Source organism: Triturus cristatus, chromosome 5_1 (genome assembly GCF_964204655.1).
Source record: "Triturus cristatus chromosome 5_1, aTriCri1.1, whole genome shotgun sequence".
NCBI classification, from domain to species: Eukaryota; Metazoa; Chordata; class Amphibia; order Caudata; family Salamandridae; genus Triturus; species Triturus cristatus.
Window position 1 is genome coordinate 259,441,963 of NC_140587.1, and position 19,225 is coordinate 259,461,187.

The 19,225-nt window shown below is 42.8% G+C and overlaps 1 protein-coding gene across 1 annotated transcript in view; it reads left to right on the top strand.

The window, feature by feature from the left end:
- Nucleotides 1-19,225, top strand: part of TMEM71 (transmembrane protein 71) — a 221,687-nt gene that overhangs the window by 38,927 nt on the left and 163,535 nt on the right. The window contains exon 3 of the mRNA XM_085604903.1: nucleotides 10,313-10,379. Within this exon, the coding sequence (XP_085461029.1) occupies nucleotides 10,313-10,379 (67 nt within the window). The remainder of the gene's footprint in view (nucleotides 1-10,312; nucleotides 10,380-19,225) is intronic.

A 19,225-nucleotide genomic window follows, 5' to 3' on the forward strand; every position in this document is an offset into this window, starting at 1 on the left:
CGTGAGATTATCGCTGGAAACCCAGCGATAATCACACGTTACCTTGTTGATAGGGACAGGCAAACTTAGCCATGATATCCTCCTTCCATAGGATATCATGGCTAAGTCTGAAAATTAGCAGACGTAAAAAAGCAGCGTTAACCGCGGTTAGCGCTGCTTTTTTTGTCTCTAACAGGGTTAGCGACATTCTTGATAATAGGAGAAATGTCGCTTAGCGACATTTCTCCTATTATTTTACTCTGGAACGCCCCCTTTGCATCTCATTAGAGATGCAAGGGGAAGCGTAGAGTAAAAGGGTGCTAACATGCAAATTTGCGTGTTAGCACCCTGTTGTTGATAGGGTGTTAGTTTTATCTCTGCTTTTTTGGCTTTTAAAGCCAAAAAAGCAGAGATAAAGCCCTTGTTGATATGCCCCTTAGTAAGTCAGTTAAAGGGACAATTACAAATCCAAACCATAGAAGTATAGAAGGTGCTAGCTGGAAAAGCTTGGTGGCCACAATATGGATCAAGATATTTGTATACGTTTTCCATGCTAAGTGCTAGATTTTCTGTAATAGTGCCCCTCTGACCGTTATCTTATTTATTTATGTATTTTTCAGTACATTTATATACAACACACTACATTTAAACTGTTTCTAGAGGTTAGGAAGTAGGGTTACCGATAGAGAGCAGGCTGTGTGCAGACTGCTGTGGCGGCTTTCCTTCAAGGGCTCTAGGGCTACCCCTTTGTTTTAGGGCCCGTTTTTATCATACCAAGAGTGAATAATAACCTATTATTCACTTTTGGTATTATACAAATAAATGTCGAGTCCAGCCTGAAGCAGCTAGTGAAGCCGTCCGTGGCTGGCTCAGGCGCATGAAGGCGCCAACACCAGCCAGCATCAGCCATCAAAGACATTGTCTAGGGCTGATGAAATTCCAGTCCTGCCTCAGGTCCCTGGTGCCCCTATGTGTCTCCCTATCTGTGACATAATAAAGGGTCACTGCTAGAGGTAGCCACTGATGCTGCAGGCCTAATCCTGCAGTGTGTGTGGCTACATGCCAATCACTTTGCCGCCCTACCCTTGCCCAGGCCGACACAGACAGACTGCAGCCTGGTATCTGCGACAGTGCAGGCTCAAGGCGTCATGCTCCAGTGCAGGTTGTAGCAGGAAGGAGCAGGTGCCCAAACAGGACCTGTGCAGGCAGCAAGGTAAGTCAAAAACGTGTTTAAATGTGGTGTGCTGATGTGTGAAAGCTTGCCTCTGTGTGTGTGAGAGAAAGAGTCAGTGAAGGAGTGAGTGAGAATGCGTGATAAGAGTGAGTATAAATGAGGATGGATGTGGATGATCGAGAGAGAATTGACAGTGAGCTGTGTGTGAAACTGAATGAGTCATGGTGAGACTAAGTGAGTCAAAGTCTGAGTGACAAAATGCGACACTGACTGAGACTAGTTGACTTCAAGTGATTGATTGGGAATAAGTGGGGCTGAGTCCCCCACCAGGCCCCCAGCGCCTTGAGACCCTTCCGGGTGAGTAGCTGTGCTCCACAAACCTTGATTGATTGATTGGAAGAGTGGGACTATGTGAGTCAGAGTGATTGAGTGATAATAAGTGTTGCTGCCTGAGAATGAGTGCAATTGAGTGAGAATGAGAGAGACTGCCTAAGATTGAGTGAGTCAGTGATACTGCGTATGACTAAGATAGAAGAGACAGAGTGTGTTAGAGTGAGTTAGAAAGAGGCAGAGTGAGACTGAGTGATCCAGAGTGAGTCAGAATGAGTGAGAATGAGTGGAACTGAGTAAGACTGAGTCAGAGTGAGAATGAGGGAATCAGAATGAATGAGAATCAGTTAGTCTTACTTAGTAAAATTGAGTCAGAGTGAAACTAAGTGAGTCAGAGTGAGGGAGGCTAGGTGAGTCTGAGTGAGATTGAGTGATAATGAGTGGAACTGAGTAAGAAAGAGGGAGAAAAAGTGGGACTGAGTGAAAATGAGTGAGACTAGGTGAGTCAGAGTAATTGATTGAGAATAAGTTGTACTGACAGATTGAGTGAGATTGAATAAGACTTGGGGGCATATTATCAAGAAACGGTGTTACAATTATCGCCGCTTTAGCGGCAGAAAACTGTTTCTAAAGCGGCGATAATGGGCTTGCAGAGAATTCCAATAGAAGCCCATGTTCTGGTGTCAACATGGGCTTCTATTGGAATTCTCTGCGGCATATTATCAAGCCCATTATCGCCGCTTTAGCGGCAGTTTTCTGCCGCTAAAGCGGCGATAATTGTAACACCGTGCTTGATAATATGCCCCTAAGTGAGAAACATAAAGACTGACTGAAACTTAGTGAGACTAGGGAAGTTAGTGAGACTGAGTGAGTCGGAGTAAGTCAGAATGGGCCCAATTCACAGAATTAACTTAAGACAAAATCCTAAATTTACTACTTTTGGTATTCACAGAATGCACTTACTACTTTTGGTATTCACAGAATGGATTTACGACTACTAACTTTACGTCTGCACTCGGGCCGGAAATTCCGGCCCAGAGGCTTAGCTTCCAGCCCGGAGGCGGAGCTTCCGGCCCAGAGGCGGAGCTTCCATCCCGGAGGTGGAGATTTCGGCCATGGCTAAATCTCCGCCACCGGCCGGAATCCTCACCTCTGGGCCAGAAGCTCCGCCTCTGGGCTAGCAGTTCCGCCTCCGGGCCAGACGCTCCGCCTCCGGGCCGAAAGCTCCGGCCCGAGTGCGGACGTAAAGTTATTAGTCGTAAATTCATTCTGTGAATACCAAAAGTAATAAGTGCATTCTGTGAATACCAAAAGTAGTAAGTGCATTCTGTGAATACCAAAAGTAGTAAGTTTAGGATTTTGTCTTCAGTTAATTCTGTGAATCGGGCCCACTGAGACTAGGTGATATTGAATGAGTGGGATTGATTGAGACTGAGTTAGAATGAGTGAGACTGTGGTTTGCTAAAGCAGATGTGATTGTTGAGGTATGCTGGGCCAAAGTTATGTGTGCTTTAAAAGTGTGGGTGAGGAGTTTAACTTGTGCTTGTTTGTGAATGGGGAGCCAGTGTGGCTCCCTTAGGTGAGGAGAGATGAGTGCGAGGCGTGGGAAGTTGAGAATGATTCTTGCAGTCGAGTTCTAAATGGTCAGCAGCCTGCTGGTGAGTTGTTTGTTGATCTCAGAGTAGAGCATGTCCCCATAGTACAGATTGCTGGTGCTGACAGCATGGGTGATGGTTTTCTGGGTGTTGGTTGGGAGGCATTTGAAAATCTTCCTTAGCATTTTCAGTTGATGATGATCCCGAGGTTCTTGGCGTGGGTATTGAGGGTGTGTATCGGTCCTCGCTCTGTCAGCTGCCAGGTGGATTCTCACGGTGAGGAGCTCTTCCCAAAGATCATAACTTCGGTCTTGTCAGTATCCAGCATCAGACAGTTGGACTTCATCGAATCAGCGATTTCAGTCATGGATGTTGTGAACTTCTTCTGTGTGCTTTATGACTTGTCCGTGAGGGAGAGGATAAGTTGCGTGCTATCAGCATAGGAGAGGACATCGATGTTGTGAGAGCTGATGATGATGCTGGCCAGGTGGATCATGTAAGCAAAGAAGACGGTCAAACTCAGGGAAGACCCTTGATGAACTCAAGGCGTCTGGGGTCAAGGGTGGCAGGATGACTGACTGGATCCTGCCAGTCAGAAAGAAGTAGCTCCAGCTTTATCCTGATGTTGTGCTGGCGTTGGATGAGGATGGGATGAGACACCATGGCAAATGCTGCAGAGAGGTACAGGAGCATGAAGCCAGCTGTATTTCCTCTGTCCAGTATCCTGTGGATGTCATCTGTGGCAGCGATGAGGGTAGTTTTGGTCCTGGGGTTGGGTCTAAATTCAGACTGCATGGTGTTGAGGAGTTGGTGTTTGTTTAGGTATTCCTTGAGATGTTTGTTGATGATTTAATCCAGTACCTTGGACGAGTATGAAAGCAGGAAAATCAGTCTCTAGTTGGGGACCACAGACGGGTCTGCTGAGGGTTTCTTGAGCAACGGTAGGGTTGTTTTGTGCTTCCAGATGTTTGGGAAAGTTACCAGTCTTTATTCCACTTTGTGACTAGCGAGGGAAGCCTGAGCCAAGTAAGCCTCTGCATTTTACAAAAGTTGAGGTCTTTCATCAATTCTGAAGAAGTACATACTTTGCCTTGTCTTTTGAATTTTGTGTGCTTCCACACCAGAAAGCCCAACGTCAGACTAACTTTAACTAGCCATGGTGTGATATATATTGCCCTCAAATGATGTTCAGCAGAAGGCCACTGTTGATAGAAAACCAGCAACATAGGAAGACGTTCAAAGGGGACATTTAACCAAAGCAGTGGAAATCTTTACTAAACATTGAAATGGGATGGGAAGCATCCCCATCTCAGTGGTTAACACTGTTTTTGGAACGGGCCCTGAGAATACCTAAGTGCAGTGTGTCTTGTCCACCATTGATACAGATTAGTGTGCAGTGAAATAACCTTTTTATGTGCCAAACACATAGTGAACCAAATGGATAACAATATTCACTCTTAACATATAAACACACAGACACAAAAACAGAAATATCCGATTCACAAATATTTGCTCAAATTAGAGAAAAACCTGAGATACTAGATCATTCATTCATTGTGTATAAAATATTACATATTGCATCAGAGACAATACATCCCTTGCTTATCAGTGAGTGACAGAGTGATTTTTAAGTGTATTTAAATGTCTTCACATTATGACCCACCCACTACTCTCACTGTGTCACTGTGGTCCAGAAGGGTGTGCACCGCCTTGGCCTCTGGGAGAAAATGAAAAAGAGATAGATTAACCCCATCACCCCTCTTCCTTCAGCTATAGTCATTGGAACATGGGGATGTTAGGAATCCAGAAGACTTGCCAGTGAAACTCTTGCAGGACATAAATGAGGAATAGTACCCACATCCCTCAAATCAGCATGGACATAAACCTTGGATTTTTATAATAATTCGTATTTATTATCTATTAATCTACTAAACATCATATGCATAAAGATTATCATCATAAAAAAGGATAACTGAGCCATCATTAATCTTATTAGAACAAATTGAATATAAACCTCAAAGGTTGTTCATCACCTATCCCTAATCAATCAGTCTTATATTTCTCTGTCTCCCTTGCAGCATTATCTTATTCTGCTGCCTCGTTGCTGGGCCATGGAGTACCCCACATGCCTACTACATGCCTGATGGCCTTCAGTACAGTGCCCAGAGGGCTAGTACGTCCCCCACCATTGGGGCTTTCTCTTGCGTTTCCCAACTGACGGAAGCTCATATATGGTTGTTCCCTTAATACCGCTATGGAGCTGGTGAGGGGCAACTCTCACCCGGAACCCAGGTTGTTAAAGTAGCAACATTTGACCGCTCTTCCCTTTCACTGAGGGCATCAGAAGCTTCAGGGCACTTTACACACAGAGAGCTGGAGCTCTAACAAGGTCATTCTGCAGGGGAGATTTTCCCTCCTAACACTGAGCAGTTCACACGTGGAAAGTTCCGCATGAAGATGAGCAGGATGGAGCGGAAGGTATAGGCAAGTTGTATGCACAACAATAAGACCATTATTCTGCAGATTCAATGCAAGCAAAGCAAGACCTTGTGTTAAAACCAACACACCGCATTAAGTGGGTGCACTCAACTACATGTATACAAGTTAAAAACAAGCAATACAGACCTTTCTTTTTTTTTAGAGTTTTATATAACGCAAACTCGACACAAAGGCATCAGAGTGCTTTACATGAGCACCAGTTGCGTTACAGATGGACACATTCATTTTTTTAGGCACAGGGAGATTAAGAGATTTGCCCAGAATCACAGGATGTTGAGCGTCCCTGCCGAGAGTTGAACCCGGTTCCCCATCCTCTCCCTCTTGTTAATATATGTAGAGGTCTATGAAACGCATAAGGGGGGCTTGATGCATATCAAACCCCATCTTAAGTGTTAGTTTGTCATATGACAGCTATACCCCACAATTGTATCTGAAGCAAATGAGCGAAATATATATTTGACAAATTAATACACTATGTAAATATTGTGTATTATGAAAGTGAGCCAGTCTATAGAAGGAAGCATGCAGATGGCAAAAATGCTTACAGCGAAATGATGGTAAGATTTTTTCTTATTATTATTTTTAATTGATTTTACAAAAGTAAACATTGACAGCCATAGTTATTCCAGTACTTTTTAGGTAACAATCACGCCTCAGAGTCAGTGGCATTTTACTTATTCCTCCTCGGATCCACTTGTCTTCTCCTCCCCTCCTTACCCATCCTTCACTCTTCCGATTGTGTTGCTTCTCTTCCCCGCCATGGAGTCACATACTGGCCCCTGAATCATTGCCAGGGGAGCCAGGCCGTATCTCGTTTTTTAAGGCAACCCCTCTCTTCGTAAACGTGTTTCTCCACCAACATGCACCAGTCCATATCTTCCATGCAGGTTTTGATATCTGGTGTTTCGGGCGCTCCCCAACTCCTTGCTATATATGTATTTTTGCTATAATGAGCCCGACCTCTAGTAGAAGCTTGGTGTATTATAGGTGTACTACCGTCGCCCCATATCTCCCTATTTTCCTCCCCGTCGCTGTGAGTAGTCCATCCGTCACCTCCACCCAGTCGTACTAGATATCCCCACAGGACCAGATTGTGTGTATGAAGTCCCGCACTTTGTCACACCCCCTGCTACCTGTGCCTCTGCTGGTCCTCCCCACCTTGTGTAATGTAGCCATAGAATAATAGGATCTATGCAGCATCCACAGCTGTATCAGTCCAAACGCAGAAAGTATTGTGATCTCTCGTGGGGCTTGTAATGCCTCGTCCCACTCCCCGTCTTGGAGTGGGCCCACGGCTCTAACCCAGCCCATTCTGCGTTTGCCCAGTTCTTCGGGGGAGTTGTTCATGATCTTCCTATATACCTGGGAGATTGCCTTTTTCTGTTAGTGGTTCACTCAGCACCCTATCGTCTAATGGTGCGATTAACTGTATTCCTCCATTCTGCTCCCTGAATGCTATGTGTATCAATATCCCAAATGTGTTGAGCAGCTTCTCTTGAAGAATATGATGATCACAATGGACTGCATATGCACCATGACTGCTGGTGTAAACAAGTCTCCTTTGGACCTGGCAGAATGTTGTGAGCCTTTGAGATGAAGGAGTACATCTGAATACTGACTGAAGGTGTGGATGTGCTGCACACTTGAAGCTGAGCAATGATCGAATGATCACCCATTTCAGAGCTGGCCTACACTGTACTTGAATCTTACCATATTTGGGATCCATCCAGTGTGCCGATGGACCTCAAACACTTTGACAAATGGTTAGTGACATTCATTTCTATGCAAATTCCAAATATATGTTCCATTCGAAGTTTAAGAAAAGGTGAGCAGTGTAAGATTATTGGGCAATGTTCCAGACTCTGATGCACGTTCCAATTCAAATGTAAGAAAAAGTGAGAAATGTTAAAATGTAACATTACCTGCACTGGACTGCTGTTCGTAAGTCCCTTTCCCATGTCCAGTTCGGAAACTTAGAATAATTCTGGCATTTAGCTAGAGCTGTCCTGGGGTCCCTGAGTGAGGCAAGGGCAAAACAAGTTGTTCGCTGTGAGAGTCGTGTCCAGATACGGATCACCATTGTGTAGAGAAGGGAAGGCTTACAAGTTTGTGGGGAGTTGCTTGAAAGTGTTAACGTCCTGGTCACTGGTAAAAGGTCCTAGCGAGGCAATGTCATCACGTCTGTGACAAAAGGAATGTTGTACCGTATGTACAGAGAGAGCTGGTTTTTATTGGGTACATGTGTAATTATATGTTTTACAGTGAAACAGGTAAAATCCCTGGCTGGCATTGTTCTATTAGGCGTCTTCCATTGCCATGTGGAGTTTTGAGTTTCTAATGAGCAAATCCTTCTTGAGTAAGCCTTGGACTCTTCTGATCCAAGGTTCCGGGGCTTTGGCTCCACCCCTTTGCTGGTCGTCTTTATTAACATTTGAGTTAATAAAGAAGACGTTGTGCTAGCCCGCCAATAGAGTCGCTCCATTGCTCAAAAAATGCAAACTCCAGGTTAGCTACTGTAGGTTGTGGTGTTGTATGGTGTAACCCTGTGATAAACACAGTAGGAGTTTTTATTCTGAACTCTGAGAAACAGAGCAGAAAGTCCTATACATTGTGAACTTTCTGACAAATACAGTAAGAGGGGGGTCATAGGTTAAATTCTATGACAAATGTAATAAGGGTATTTTGCAATACAAAATTTTCTGACAAAAACAATAGGATGGTTTTTTACATTGTGACTACTGAGAGACCTTGTTAGAAAGATCTCTAGTTCAGATGGTACATTTGTAAATTTATGTTTCATACTTTTTTTTATTTTTTAAGTAAAGATATTGGTTGACCATCATTTATTATGTGTAATTGTGTGTTTTCTGAGTTTAGACCCCACACCATCTCCTGAGTAAGCCTTGGACTGCAGTTGCCTCACTACCCTAAGGGTCAAATGCTAAAGTAGTGTACTCAGTTTTCGTTGAATTGTAAGTTGGCCCCTGGACACCGGAAGTAAAACACTTCAGTTATCTCAATTAGAACGCAGTAGCCAGGTGGCACTGGATAAACAGCAACAGTGGACCCATGCTGCATGTGGCAGAAGGAGCAGCTGGTACACCCAAGCATGACTGCTGCGTCCAAGTGTAAAGATGCGATGAAACATAGAGTGGGCTGGTGGGGGTGCATGTAATAGTAAATAAACAAACGGCTGGATCTCTGTGGTATGCTCCTTGCCCGGAAGGGATCATGTTATAAATTATTTTGGCAACTGCTGGGCTTCTCCCAGAGCCTCCACCCCACCATCTCATTGGGCGATGACTGGGTTTATCCACCTTACTTTACGCTGGTTTACCGAGTGCATAAGTATGGCGCTCTTTAATGCATGTGTGAGTGCCTGCTGTACGGCACATGCAGTAGGGTGATGCTTTTTGGTGTCAACGCATCTGCTCCTTTAAACTCATTGCACCGTGCATGCACCCCATGCCTAAAGGATACATTGCTGCTCACGCCCACTATGATTGGGGGCATGTAGGGGAGCTGGCGTGGCTTCTTATGTGGACCACTGGACCGACCGTAGCCAGGCAGAGGAGCTGCTAGAAACTGCTGTGGAGCTGTTCTTGTGAGGCCAGAGGCAGAGTATGTACCAAAGCAGAGGGTGAGGGTCTGGGGGGTGAGAATATGTTTCAGAGGTAAAACTGTTACTTGTTGGCAACAGTAAACACAGCCAGTAATGCATATGAAGTGGAGGTCAGTGATCCATGCTGGGGTGGGTTGGTAGGTGGAGGCAGCCTACCAGCGGTCACTGGACGAAGGTTCTTGAAGGTACATAAATGGACAGCCTGGGCCATTGGTGCCATCCGAATCTTTGGGCAGCCTGCTAAGGCTCAAAAGCAGAGGAAGATGACTTTGACTACTATTGCCTGCTGCAGCCTTGTACCTTTGTCGGCTGCTTTCTCCTCTGTAAACCCTTCTGCGGCTCTTATTCATGATGGGGGAGGGGGGGGGGGTGGTTTAAGGCACAGTTGGACATGTAACTACCAACTTGTGCACAAAAACAGTTGCGTGTTGGCGGCAATGTCTATATCAAGTAACCGGGGTGGTATCTGTGTTGTTTTGACTTTGCCAGCATTCAAGTTGTTGTTAATATTTTAATTTATCATGAGCAGTGCGTGATGTTAGCAGCACACTGGACAATGTCATGTATTTTGCTTGTTGCCCTTTGTATTTCAATAAATAGTCTGTTCTGTACTTGATAAATAAAATTAAAAAAACTCTTACAGCTTTTACTGCCAAGAGATTACAATGTTGCTGATTCGAATCTGTTTATGTAATATGACCAATACCGCCAGCAAATCAAAAGACCGCAGTCACGAGACAGTGCACCTGACACGCAGCATTGTCAGTTTCACCACAGCACGAGCCCTGTGCTTCTGCAGCGCTACTACATTGCCGTATGGGAGGGAGTACGACGTTTTGTGCACCGTATGCTGCCTAAAGGCGTCTTTGGGCACCTTTGAACAATTTTCTTTTTGTTTGTATAGGCCTGTAGTAGAAAAAAATTCAATATACTTCACGTTAAAAAGTCCCAAATAGGAGTGCATTAAACAGGTGGTGCAAAACCACAGGCGAAGGCTGGGCCTCTATCAGCCCTTGATGACTGGCAGGCATGATACTTTGACCCCATGGACGTAGTATGGCTGTGTCTTGTTCTGTTTATTCCTTAATTGTTGTCTCTTTCGGTTCCCCACAGATCCTCCAGTCAGACGTACGCCTACTGTGGATTTAAACAGCAACATTTTTGAGTATTCCTTTTCAAGGTAAATAATTAAGAAACGCATCTTTTTATATTAAAACGTGGATTTTAAAGATTTGTGGTCGGTAGTTTGCGTCTACCTAGCTGGGATATTGATCCCTCTTTTAGGACCAAGTACATGGCACAATTTCCCTCCTGGAGTTTTCCTCTTCAATAACACTCATGTACCAGGGTCGCACCAGTACACCAATGCATGCGACTAGCTGAATGGAGCAACCTTTGTATGAACACCACGCAATGGAGTGTTGGGCCAGTTGCGCAAAGCCATTTTGCCATCGCAAACCCTGTGATTTTCACATTCACAAGGTTTACAACTGCAAAATGGCTTGTTTTCTATTTCCTAACCCCGTTTTGCAAGTCGGACTTGCAAAATAGGTTTTGCACTCCATTCTGAGGGGCGCGAGGGGGGCATATTGTATGTATCAGTGGTTTGCTTCCATAAGTGCCGTTATCGAGACCTCAGAGGAGGCGGTAACTGCTTCACAAAGGGTGCCCACTTTGGAGCCCTTTGCATGTGTGAATCCTGACGGGTGGCATCGGGAGCAGCGGGCAGTGGTCCAGCAGACCTCTACATACCCCTTCCGATGTTTTTATCAGACGAGAAACCTTATTCTTTTTCTAAAGCAGAACCACTTCCTTTAGGGAATACATGCTGCCTTAAAAAAGAAAATGTATCCCGTTGGGGAATGCACACGCAGGGCAGGTGCACTGCTGTTCTTTGCAGGCCACGGTCTCTGTGTTTGTAGCCAATCACATGGAGCCACACATAACGACCTGCTAATTAATATTATAGGTAGGTCATTATGTGACTCCTGTGATTGGGGAAATTGCAGTGTGACCTATTAGTACATATTGTGCATTGCAAAATTAGAGACAGGTCGCAAAAGGTCCATGCACAGTTTGCGACCCCTCTCTTGGAACATCGGGGGCCTATCCTGGACTTGAGAGAGAGCAACCAGGGTCAACTGATTCAACTTGCTCACTCCCGCAGTGGTTAGCGTTGCCGCATTGTACGTTTTCTGGAGCCTAGCAGCTAAATGTCCCCATGAGAGGAAAGGGCAATTATCAGTCATATGATGAATACTGCTTTCTTTATTATTCAGCGTTCTTTATCATAAGGAACGCACATGCGTAGACCCAGAGGCTGAGACCTTTTGCTTCAGATGGTTTAATCAGATATAATTGTTGTAGTCAGACCCCAGGATATGACTTGACTTTTGCATCACGAACACTTTTCCTGAAAGTTCACAATCAGCCACTCGACAATTCATTGATCCTTTTATTAACAGGAATGTAACTTTTTTCAAACTCAAGCAACAGGCCGGCAGTCCCTGAACCGACTCCTTGTCGCCGGGGATTCCCAGTCGAGTGCAGTCGCAGGGGGCGGTGGAGGGGTGAACGACTGACATGTATAATGTAATCTGGTGCTAATGTTAAGTGCTCTAATGCCCTGAGGCCAAGTACGCGCTTTCTAAAACTGTACAACAACAAAAAACAAGCATTTGCAATGCAAATAGGTCTCGCATTTGAGAGTTAGAGTTATTGACATTGTAAATGGCAAAGTTTTTTACCTACACGTTTTATTTTTGGAGTAAATGTATGTAGCGTGCAAAATCCCTTGGAAAGGTCCTGCACTTCGTAATATATATATTGAAAAAGGCGCAAAGTGTGGATTGTGTCAACAATTGCTTGGCACGTACCTCATGGGTGAAGTGTCGCCACACATGCACACCGTGGTGCTTTACTAATGCGAAACTCATTAATAAAAGTAGTTCTTACAGACTAACCAACGCGATCGGGATCGGAGCATGTGAATCCGAATCCCGGCTTCTCTTTAAATTTCTAGACTATTTGACTCACTCTCCTGCGTATTGGTTATCCCCCAAACACTGGGAGGCAATGAAGTTTGCCAAGGGGGCAGGGGGGCTTCGGGAGTACATGAAAATGTATTCATTGCCTAGTTGTCAAAGGTCGCCCAGTGCTATTAGTTAAAAGTGTGCAGATTTCATTAAGGTATTAAGAGTACTTTACTCGCATCAATGAGAAAATCGACATTAACTAAACAAAATGCCAGAATGCATGTCAGTTTTCACAGTGTTTTAGACAGTACTGGTTGCTTAGTTTCATTGCATTAATTTTTGTATTTACTATTTTACACAGCATCCAAAGTAGGTTACCTAACCCCAAAGCCCTGAGTTGTTAAATGACCCATACAAGGGAGTGTTTTACAGTTGAGCAAATGTGTCCAAATGTAATTTTTGTAGTGCCATGGAATGATCAGCCAATGAGGTACTCGATGAGCAGGTATTTAACTACACGTTCAAAACGTCCGGTATTGTGACTGTTGTTTCTTTGTACACAACCACCTCTCTGAATGTGTTTATTAACACAGAGCTTCATTTACCAGACAGTGCTCACAGAGGGGCGACTAAAGCACAGAACAAAATGTATTCATTTATCCTGAGTGTGAAGGCACCCGGAAGGCTTAGGTGCCCGCCCGGAGAGGCTAGGGATCCCAGCGCTTCTACAGACTCTGCCGTGCTCCTCTGCACCAGCAGGGCACAGCTCAGAATCTGCCGCTTCTGCTAAGAACAGGTGAGGGAGATGAGGTTGGGGCATGCGGGGGTTGTCAGCAGATTTCCAGGTTATTGAAAGTGATGATTCGGACTTGAGGCAATGGAGACTGACTTTGTCTGATTGTCTGCACCAGTCTATTTCTCTACAATCTACGGGGCTCACTGTCATGTATCCATTCATCTCTCTTTGTTAGAGGTGCACAAGCCAATATATTAATTAACAGGTAGAGCCAGCTGGAGACGAGCCCAGCGTATACGAGCCAGTGGGCGAGCCGTGAAAATGATCGGCATGTTAATCATACAGTAAACATGATGTAAATGTGCGATAATGTCTCTTCAGAATTAAAAAAAAGTGCATTTCTTTAGCACATCACCTCAGTTCACTAGATTATAGCACTGAATTGAGAGAAAGTTATTAAAAGTGCTTATTTTAAGCATGAGTTAAAACACTGCCGCTCCTCCCGCCTGACAACAATGCCATTTGTGAACTAAGAGGCGTCAGTTGACATGCATACCCCTATTGTTGCCTAGAGCCTTATTATATTTAGAGTAACATTAAAATCTAGTTCATTAAACACGAGAAGTTTTTGTACAGCCCGCATCTTGAACTCGCATATTTCAAGGTGGCAATAATAAAGGTGAAAACGGAAGTGCCGGCAGGCAAGTAAACACGAACGGAAGAGGGGGGGTGCAGGGGAGGGTGAGAAGTCACAGACTGAGGGAGACAGGGAAGAAAATAGTGTTAGGAGTTAAGGGGCCAATAGCTGTGGAAGGATACAAATGATGAATGAGGAGGGACTAACAAGCCTCAAACCAATAGGAAGGCAGCATTTAAGACAAAAGCCAATGGGCAGAGAGTGGGCAGAGCGTCCACGAAGCTTCCACACCACAGTATATACTGCATGCCTCGCAAAGCGATGGCAGCGCATTCGCGCTGCAACGCTAGGCGAGACCTAAAGAGAGTCTTTAAGTGTGTAAACCTCTGTCCGAGTGCCACCTAGTGGGCATATGCGGGAAACACGCGTTTATGGGCATCAAGGTCCTGAATCGCAAATAAATTTACACAAAACTGCACTTTAATGGTAAGTTTATGACTGCGGACATAAAAACTAAAGACAGGCCTGTCCTGTCTTATGGGCGGCGTTCTCCACCAGACTGCTGAGTCGCCGCAGTTGTATGCTCACTATTAAAAGGCAGTTTTGTGAATACTGAAAAGTGTAAAGTAGCACAAACGTGAAAGTTTACCTTTTTAAATTAGACCCTGCGAATATTTGTTAAACACTAAACACAAACCTTTAGTTGTACTTTTCCGTCAGTAAATAAACTCGACAATAAAACTTTTTCCTGTATTTGGAACTAATTTTACAAAGTATATCTGTTAGGGTGCTGCTGAAAGCACTAGTGGTTCTATAGTTATTGCAAGGTAAAAAGACCAAATTAATAACAGGGTAAAACCATAAGTTCGACATTTCGTTCAGTACGCAGCAACAAAACTCATTGGTTTTACACTGGTCCCTAACTTATTGCGAGGCTCTCCAAGATAGTCCCGTACAATTGGAGGGTAAAAGGATTATCATATTTTGACCCACAATAGTACCAAAAAGATTGCTACTCTAAATCATGTTTTTGGCAATGCCACTTCCATTTTCACTGTAATCCTGTTTGTACATTTGCTGTAAACTTGTGAAGCTGGGAATATCTGATAGAAACTTCTAGCCACATATTACTTACCAGGCATCTGACTGGATCCAGAAACTTTTCATGAGCAGTGCCCCCCTGTGTGCCGGTAGTTAGCATTGTTAGTCTACTCGTAGCGTCTGCGCCAGAATTCACATGCGCAATGCCTCTATAAATACACTCCTCATAATACCACTCAGTGCCACATAATTATATGCTACATATTTACACTGCACTCAATGCAACATACACTCAAATAAATACCGCTCAGTGCCACATAATTACGCGCCGCATAATTACACTCTACTAAATACAACATACACTCCCCATAACACCACTCAATGCCACATAATTACATATCACATAATTACACTCTACTCAATGCAACATAAATACACTCCACATAATACCGCTCAGCACCACATATTTACACACCACATAATTACACTCTACTCAATGTAACATAAATACACTCCACATAATACCAATAAGTGCCACATAATTACACGTGATATAATTACACTATATTAAATGCAACATAAAAACACTCCACATAATACCACTATGCCACATAAATACACACCACATAACTACACTGTACTCAATGTAACATAAATTCACTCAACATAATACCACACAGTTTGACATAGTTACACAACACATAATTACACTCAGCTCAATGCAACATAAATACACACCACATACCAATAAGTACCACATAATTACAAGCCACATAATTACACTAAACTTAAAGCAACTCAAATGCACTCCACATATTACCACTCAGTGCCAGATAGTTACAAGCCACATAATTACACTCTACTCAATGCAACTTAAATACACTCCACATATTACCACTCAGTGCCACATAATTACACTCTACTCAATACAACATAAATACACTCATATAATACCACTCAGTGCCACATAATTACACACCACATATTTACACTCTACTAAATACAACATACACACAACATAATACCACTAAGTACCACATAATTACATGCCACATAATTACACTCTACTCACTGCAAGATATACACATTCAACATAATACCACTCAGTACCACATATTTACACACCACATAATTCCACTCTACTCAATGTAACATAAATGCACTCCACATAATACCACTCAGTGTGACATAGTTACACGCCACATAATTACACTCAACTCAATACAACATAAATACATGCCACATACCACTAAATACCACATAATAGCAAGCCACATAATTACTCTCTACTCAATGCAACTTAAATACACTCCACATATTACCACTCAGTGCCACATAATTACATGCCATATAATAACACTCTACTCAATACAACATAAATACACTCCATATAATACCACTCAGTGCCACATAATTACACACCACATATTTACACTCTACTCAATGAAGCATAAATACACTCCACATAATACCACTAAGTGTCATATAATTACATGCCAAATATTTACACTCTACTAAATGCAACATCAATACACTCCACATGATACCACACACTGCCACATAATTTAATGATACATGATTACACTGCACTCAATGCAGCATACACTCTAAATACCACTCAGTGCCACATAATTACACGCCACATAATTAAACACTACTAAATACAACATACACTCCACACAATACCACTCAGTGCCACATAATTATATACAACATAATTACACTACACTCAATGCAACATACACTCCAAATAATACCACTCAGTGCCACATAATTACACGCCACATAATTACACTTGACTAAATGCAACATACACGCCACACAATACCACTCAGTGCCATATAGTTATATGCCAAAGAACGTGAAACAGGAGTAAACCTGTTTACCCAGTTGAGACCGGGTGGATTATGGTACCAAAACAACAATGTCTCAACCAGTAATTACAGGGACAATTTTAGGAAGAAGCACAAATCATGAAGGAAGGGAAACGAGAGACAAAAGTAAGAAATTTGTTGTTATTATTATACAAATAGTTATAGCAGCACTATAGTACAATCAAATTAAATTTAAGTAGCCAAAAATACACCAATTGTGTACTGACCGTGCTTGGTGCAAGTGATAAGTGCAGTGACACAAGTGATATATACAGTGTGAAACAGCGCAAAGTGAAAACAAACATTAATCATAAACAAATTATATAAATACAATAAATAATTTGTTATAAGGTATAAATCAGGAAGCCGTGGATAACACTGGGATGTCGACGGCGTTTCGACCTTATACAATTAAGGTCATCATCAGGACAATGGCTACAATTTGAGGAGTGCTGTTAAAGTATAAAAAGAAAAATAGATAAGAAATATGAAATTAAGTGGAGCATCTGATGAGACATAAGCAATATCGAGTCACCAAGGAAGGAAAAGAGAAGAAAGACGGGCGGAAAACTCAACCGGCAGGGGTTATAGGAAGAAGAGGCGAGGGGGAGGGGGGGGGGGTTTGGGGTGTGGGGGGGGTGTTTGGGGTGTGGGGGGAGGAATGGGGGGGGCGGGGAGTGTTGATTATGTGTTGACGGAAAAAGGGAAAGAAAAGAGAAGGAGTGTGTAGGCGTAGGATCAATTAAGCGCAAATAAGGTGAAGTGCATAAATGTATCACCTGAGGTCACACAGTAGTTAAATCTACATGGAATCAAGGCAAACGCTAATGAATAGGTGTTATCAGGAAGTCTTGCAAGCACAAGGAAGCTGTATTCGAAGACTGCAAAAAAAGAAAAAATATATAGATACGTAAAAAACAGAGGATATCAAGCCATCTGATACAACAGAAGTGGGGGGGAGGGGGTGTGTGTAGGGATGGGAAGGTGTGTGTTGATAAAAAATTGCAAAAAAACAGCAAAAGAACACATACCAGGCTAGCAGTAATTTAAGTCTGTTGCAGTAGTCAAAATGCAGTCCAACTGGTACGGACTGTATCCACTTTATGTGTGATTGATTTCACCGAATCTATTGAACAAGGGAGGAGTAAATGAAAGCCTCAACTAGAAATGAGGAAGGTACTAAGGCAATATCGTTTAAAGAAACACTTACCAACCAAACCGAATCCAAATGGAACACACGCGCCAATTATCTGAGCTGTTTAGTCCGATTTAACGCTTAAGGGTGCCATAATTGCACATCAAGAGAATGTGGTAGCCGTTACTGGAACCAAAAAACTCTTTCCAAGCAATCCGGTCGATAAATCCCCAGAATGCCAAAACCAAGCGGAGTCAATACGCAAGGACGACTTGGTAGGAAACTCCAATGTGTCGTTGTACGGAAATAAAGCAGACGTGGAAGTCCAATGTGCGCATGTCAGCCTGACACTAAAAGCACTAGAACGTGAACCCTGGGAGAACTAAGTGCCCCGGGGGAACAAGTAACCAATGGACAATCAGTGCAAGTGTTTGGAATAAGAACGGGGCAGGAAGGGAGGGAACGGGGAATGAAATTCCACAAAGACGTGGAGTGGAGAGGAAGAAGAAAAGGAAAATGAAAAATCAAGAATAAAACTTTCAAGGTAACAAGGAAATAAATAAATCCGCAAAATGTAAATACATCATTGAATCATGAATAAACAGTTAACAAAGTATAAGCCTAGAAAAGACATTAAAAACATGCATAAATACATACAGACATAGATACATCAATGTACATGTATACTCTTCCATTATATCCAATTTCATTCGACATTTTAAACAAGTTTAGACACATTTAAATAAGTAACTACTTAGACATCAATTAGTAAGAGAAAACAGAAAAAGAAGAACATAAGAGAGAAACAGAAAAAGGGGGGGGTTGGCTAGAGAGGCCACTTAAACCTTCAATTCAGGCAGACTTAGTTAGAATAAACAGATGGTATTATACAATACATAGAAATGTCATGATGGTAAACTAAAGTACATTCAACTGGCCGAAAAATATAAAGAAAGTTAGAAGAAGAGCGATAATAATCTGCTCAAGGCTTACAGGTTCATGGAGTCGGGCGTATACAATTCAAAATCTTATGATGTCATCAAGACAGAATTCCATTCAAGGGAATTGAGGCCACAGTTTGCAGAATTACAGCGTGTGATCCAACGACATTCAAATCTATTAAGTAGAAGTTGAAGGTCGCTGCCTCGAGTTGGTATTTGTGGCCGATCAATTACCTGCCACGTAAAATCAGTTTCTGTATGATTAAATTGCTTAAAGTGTGTGACCAATGGGGCCGTTTCAACATTACATCTGATACGGCTCTTATGCTGGCTAATCCGTTGTTTTATCATCTGGGTAGTCTGACCAATGTATAACAAATTACAAGGACAGCGTATAGCATAAATCACATTAGTGACACCAAGCACGGTCAGTACACAATTGGTGTATTTTTGGCTACTTTAATTTAATTTGATTGTACTATAGTGCTGCTATAACTATTTGTATAATAATAACAACAAATGTCTTACTTTGGTCTCTCGTTTCCCTTCCTTCACGATTTGTGCTTCTTCCTAAAATTGTCCCTGTAATTACTGGTTGAGACATTGTTGTTTTGGTACCATATAATTATATGCGCTCAATGCAACATACACTCCAAATAATACCACTGAGTGCCACATAATTACACA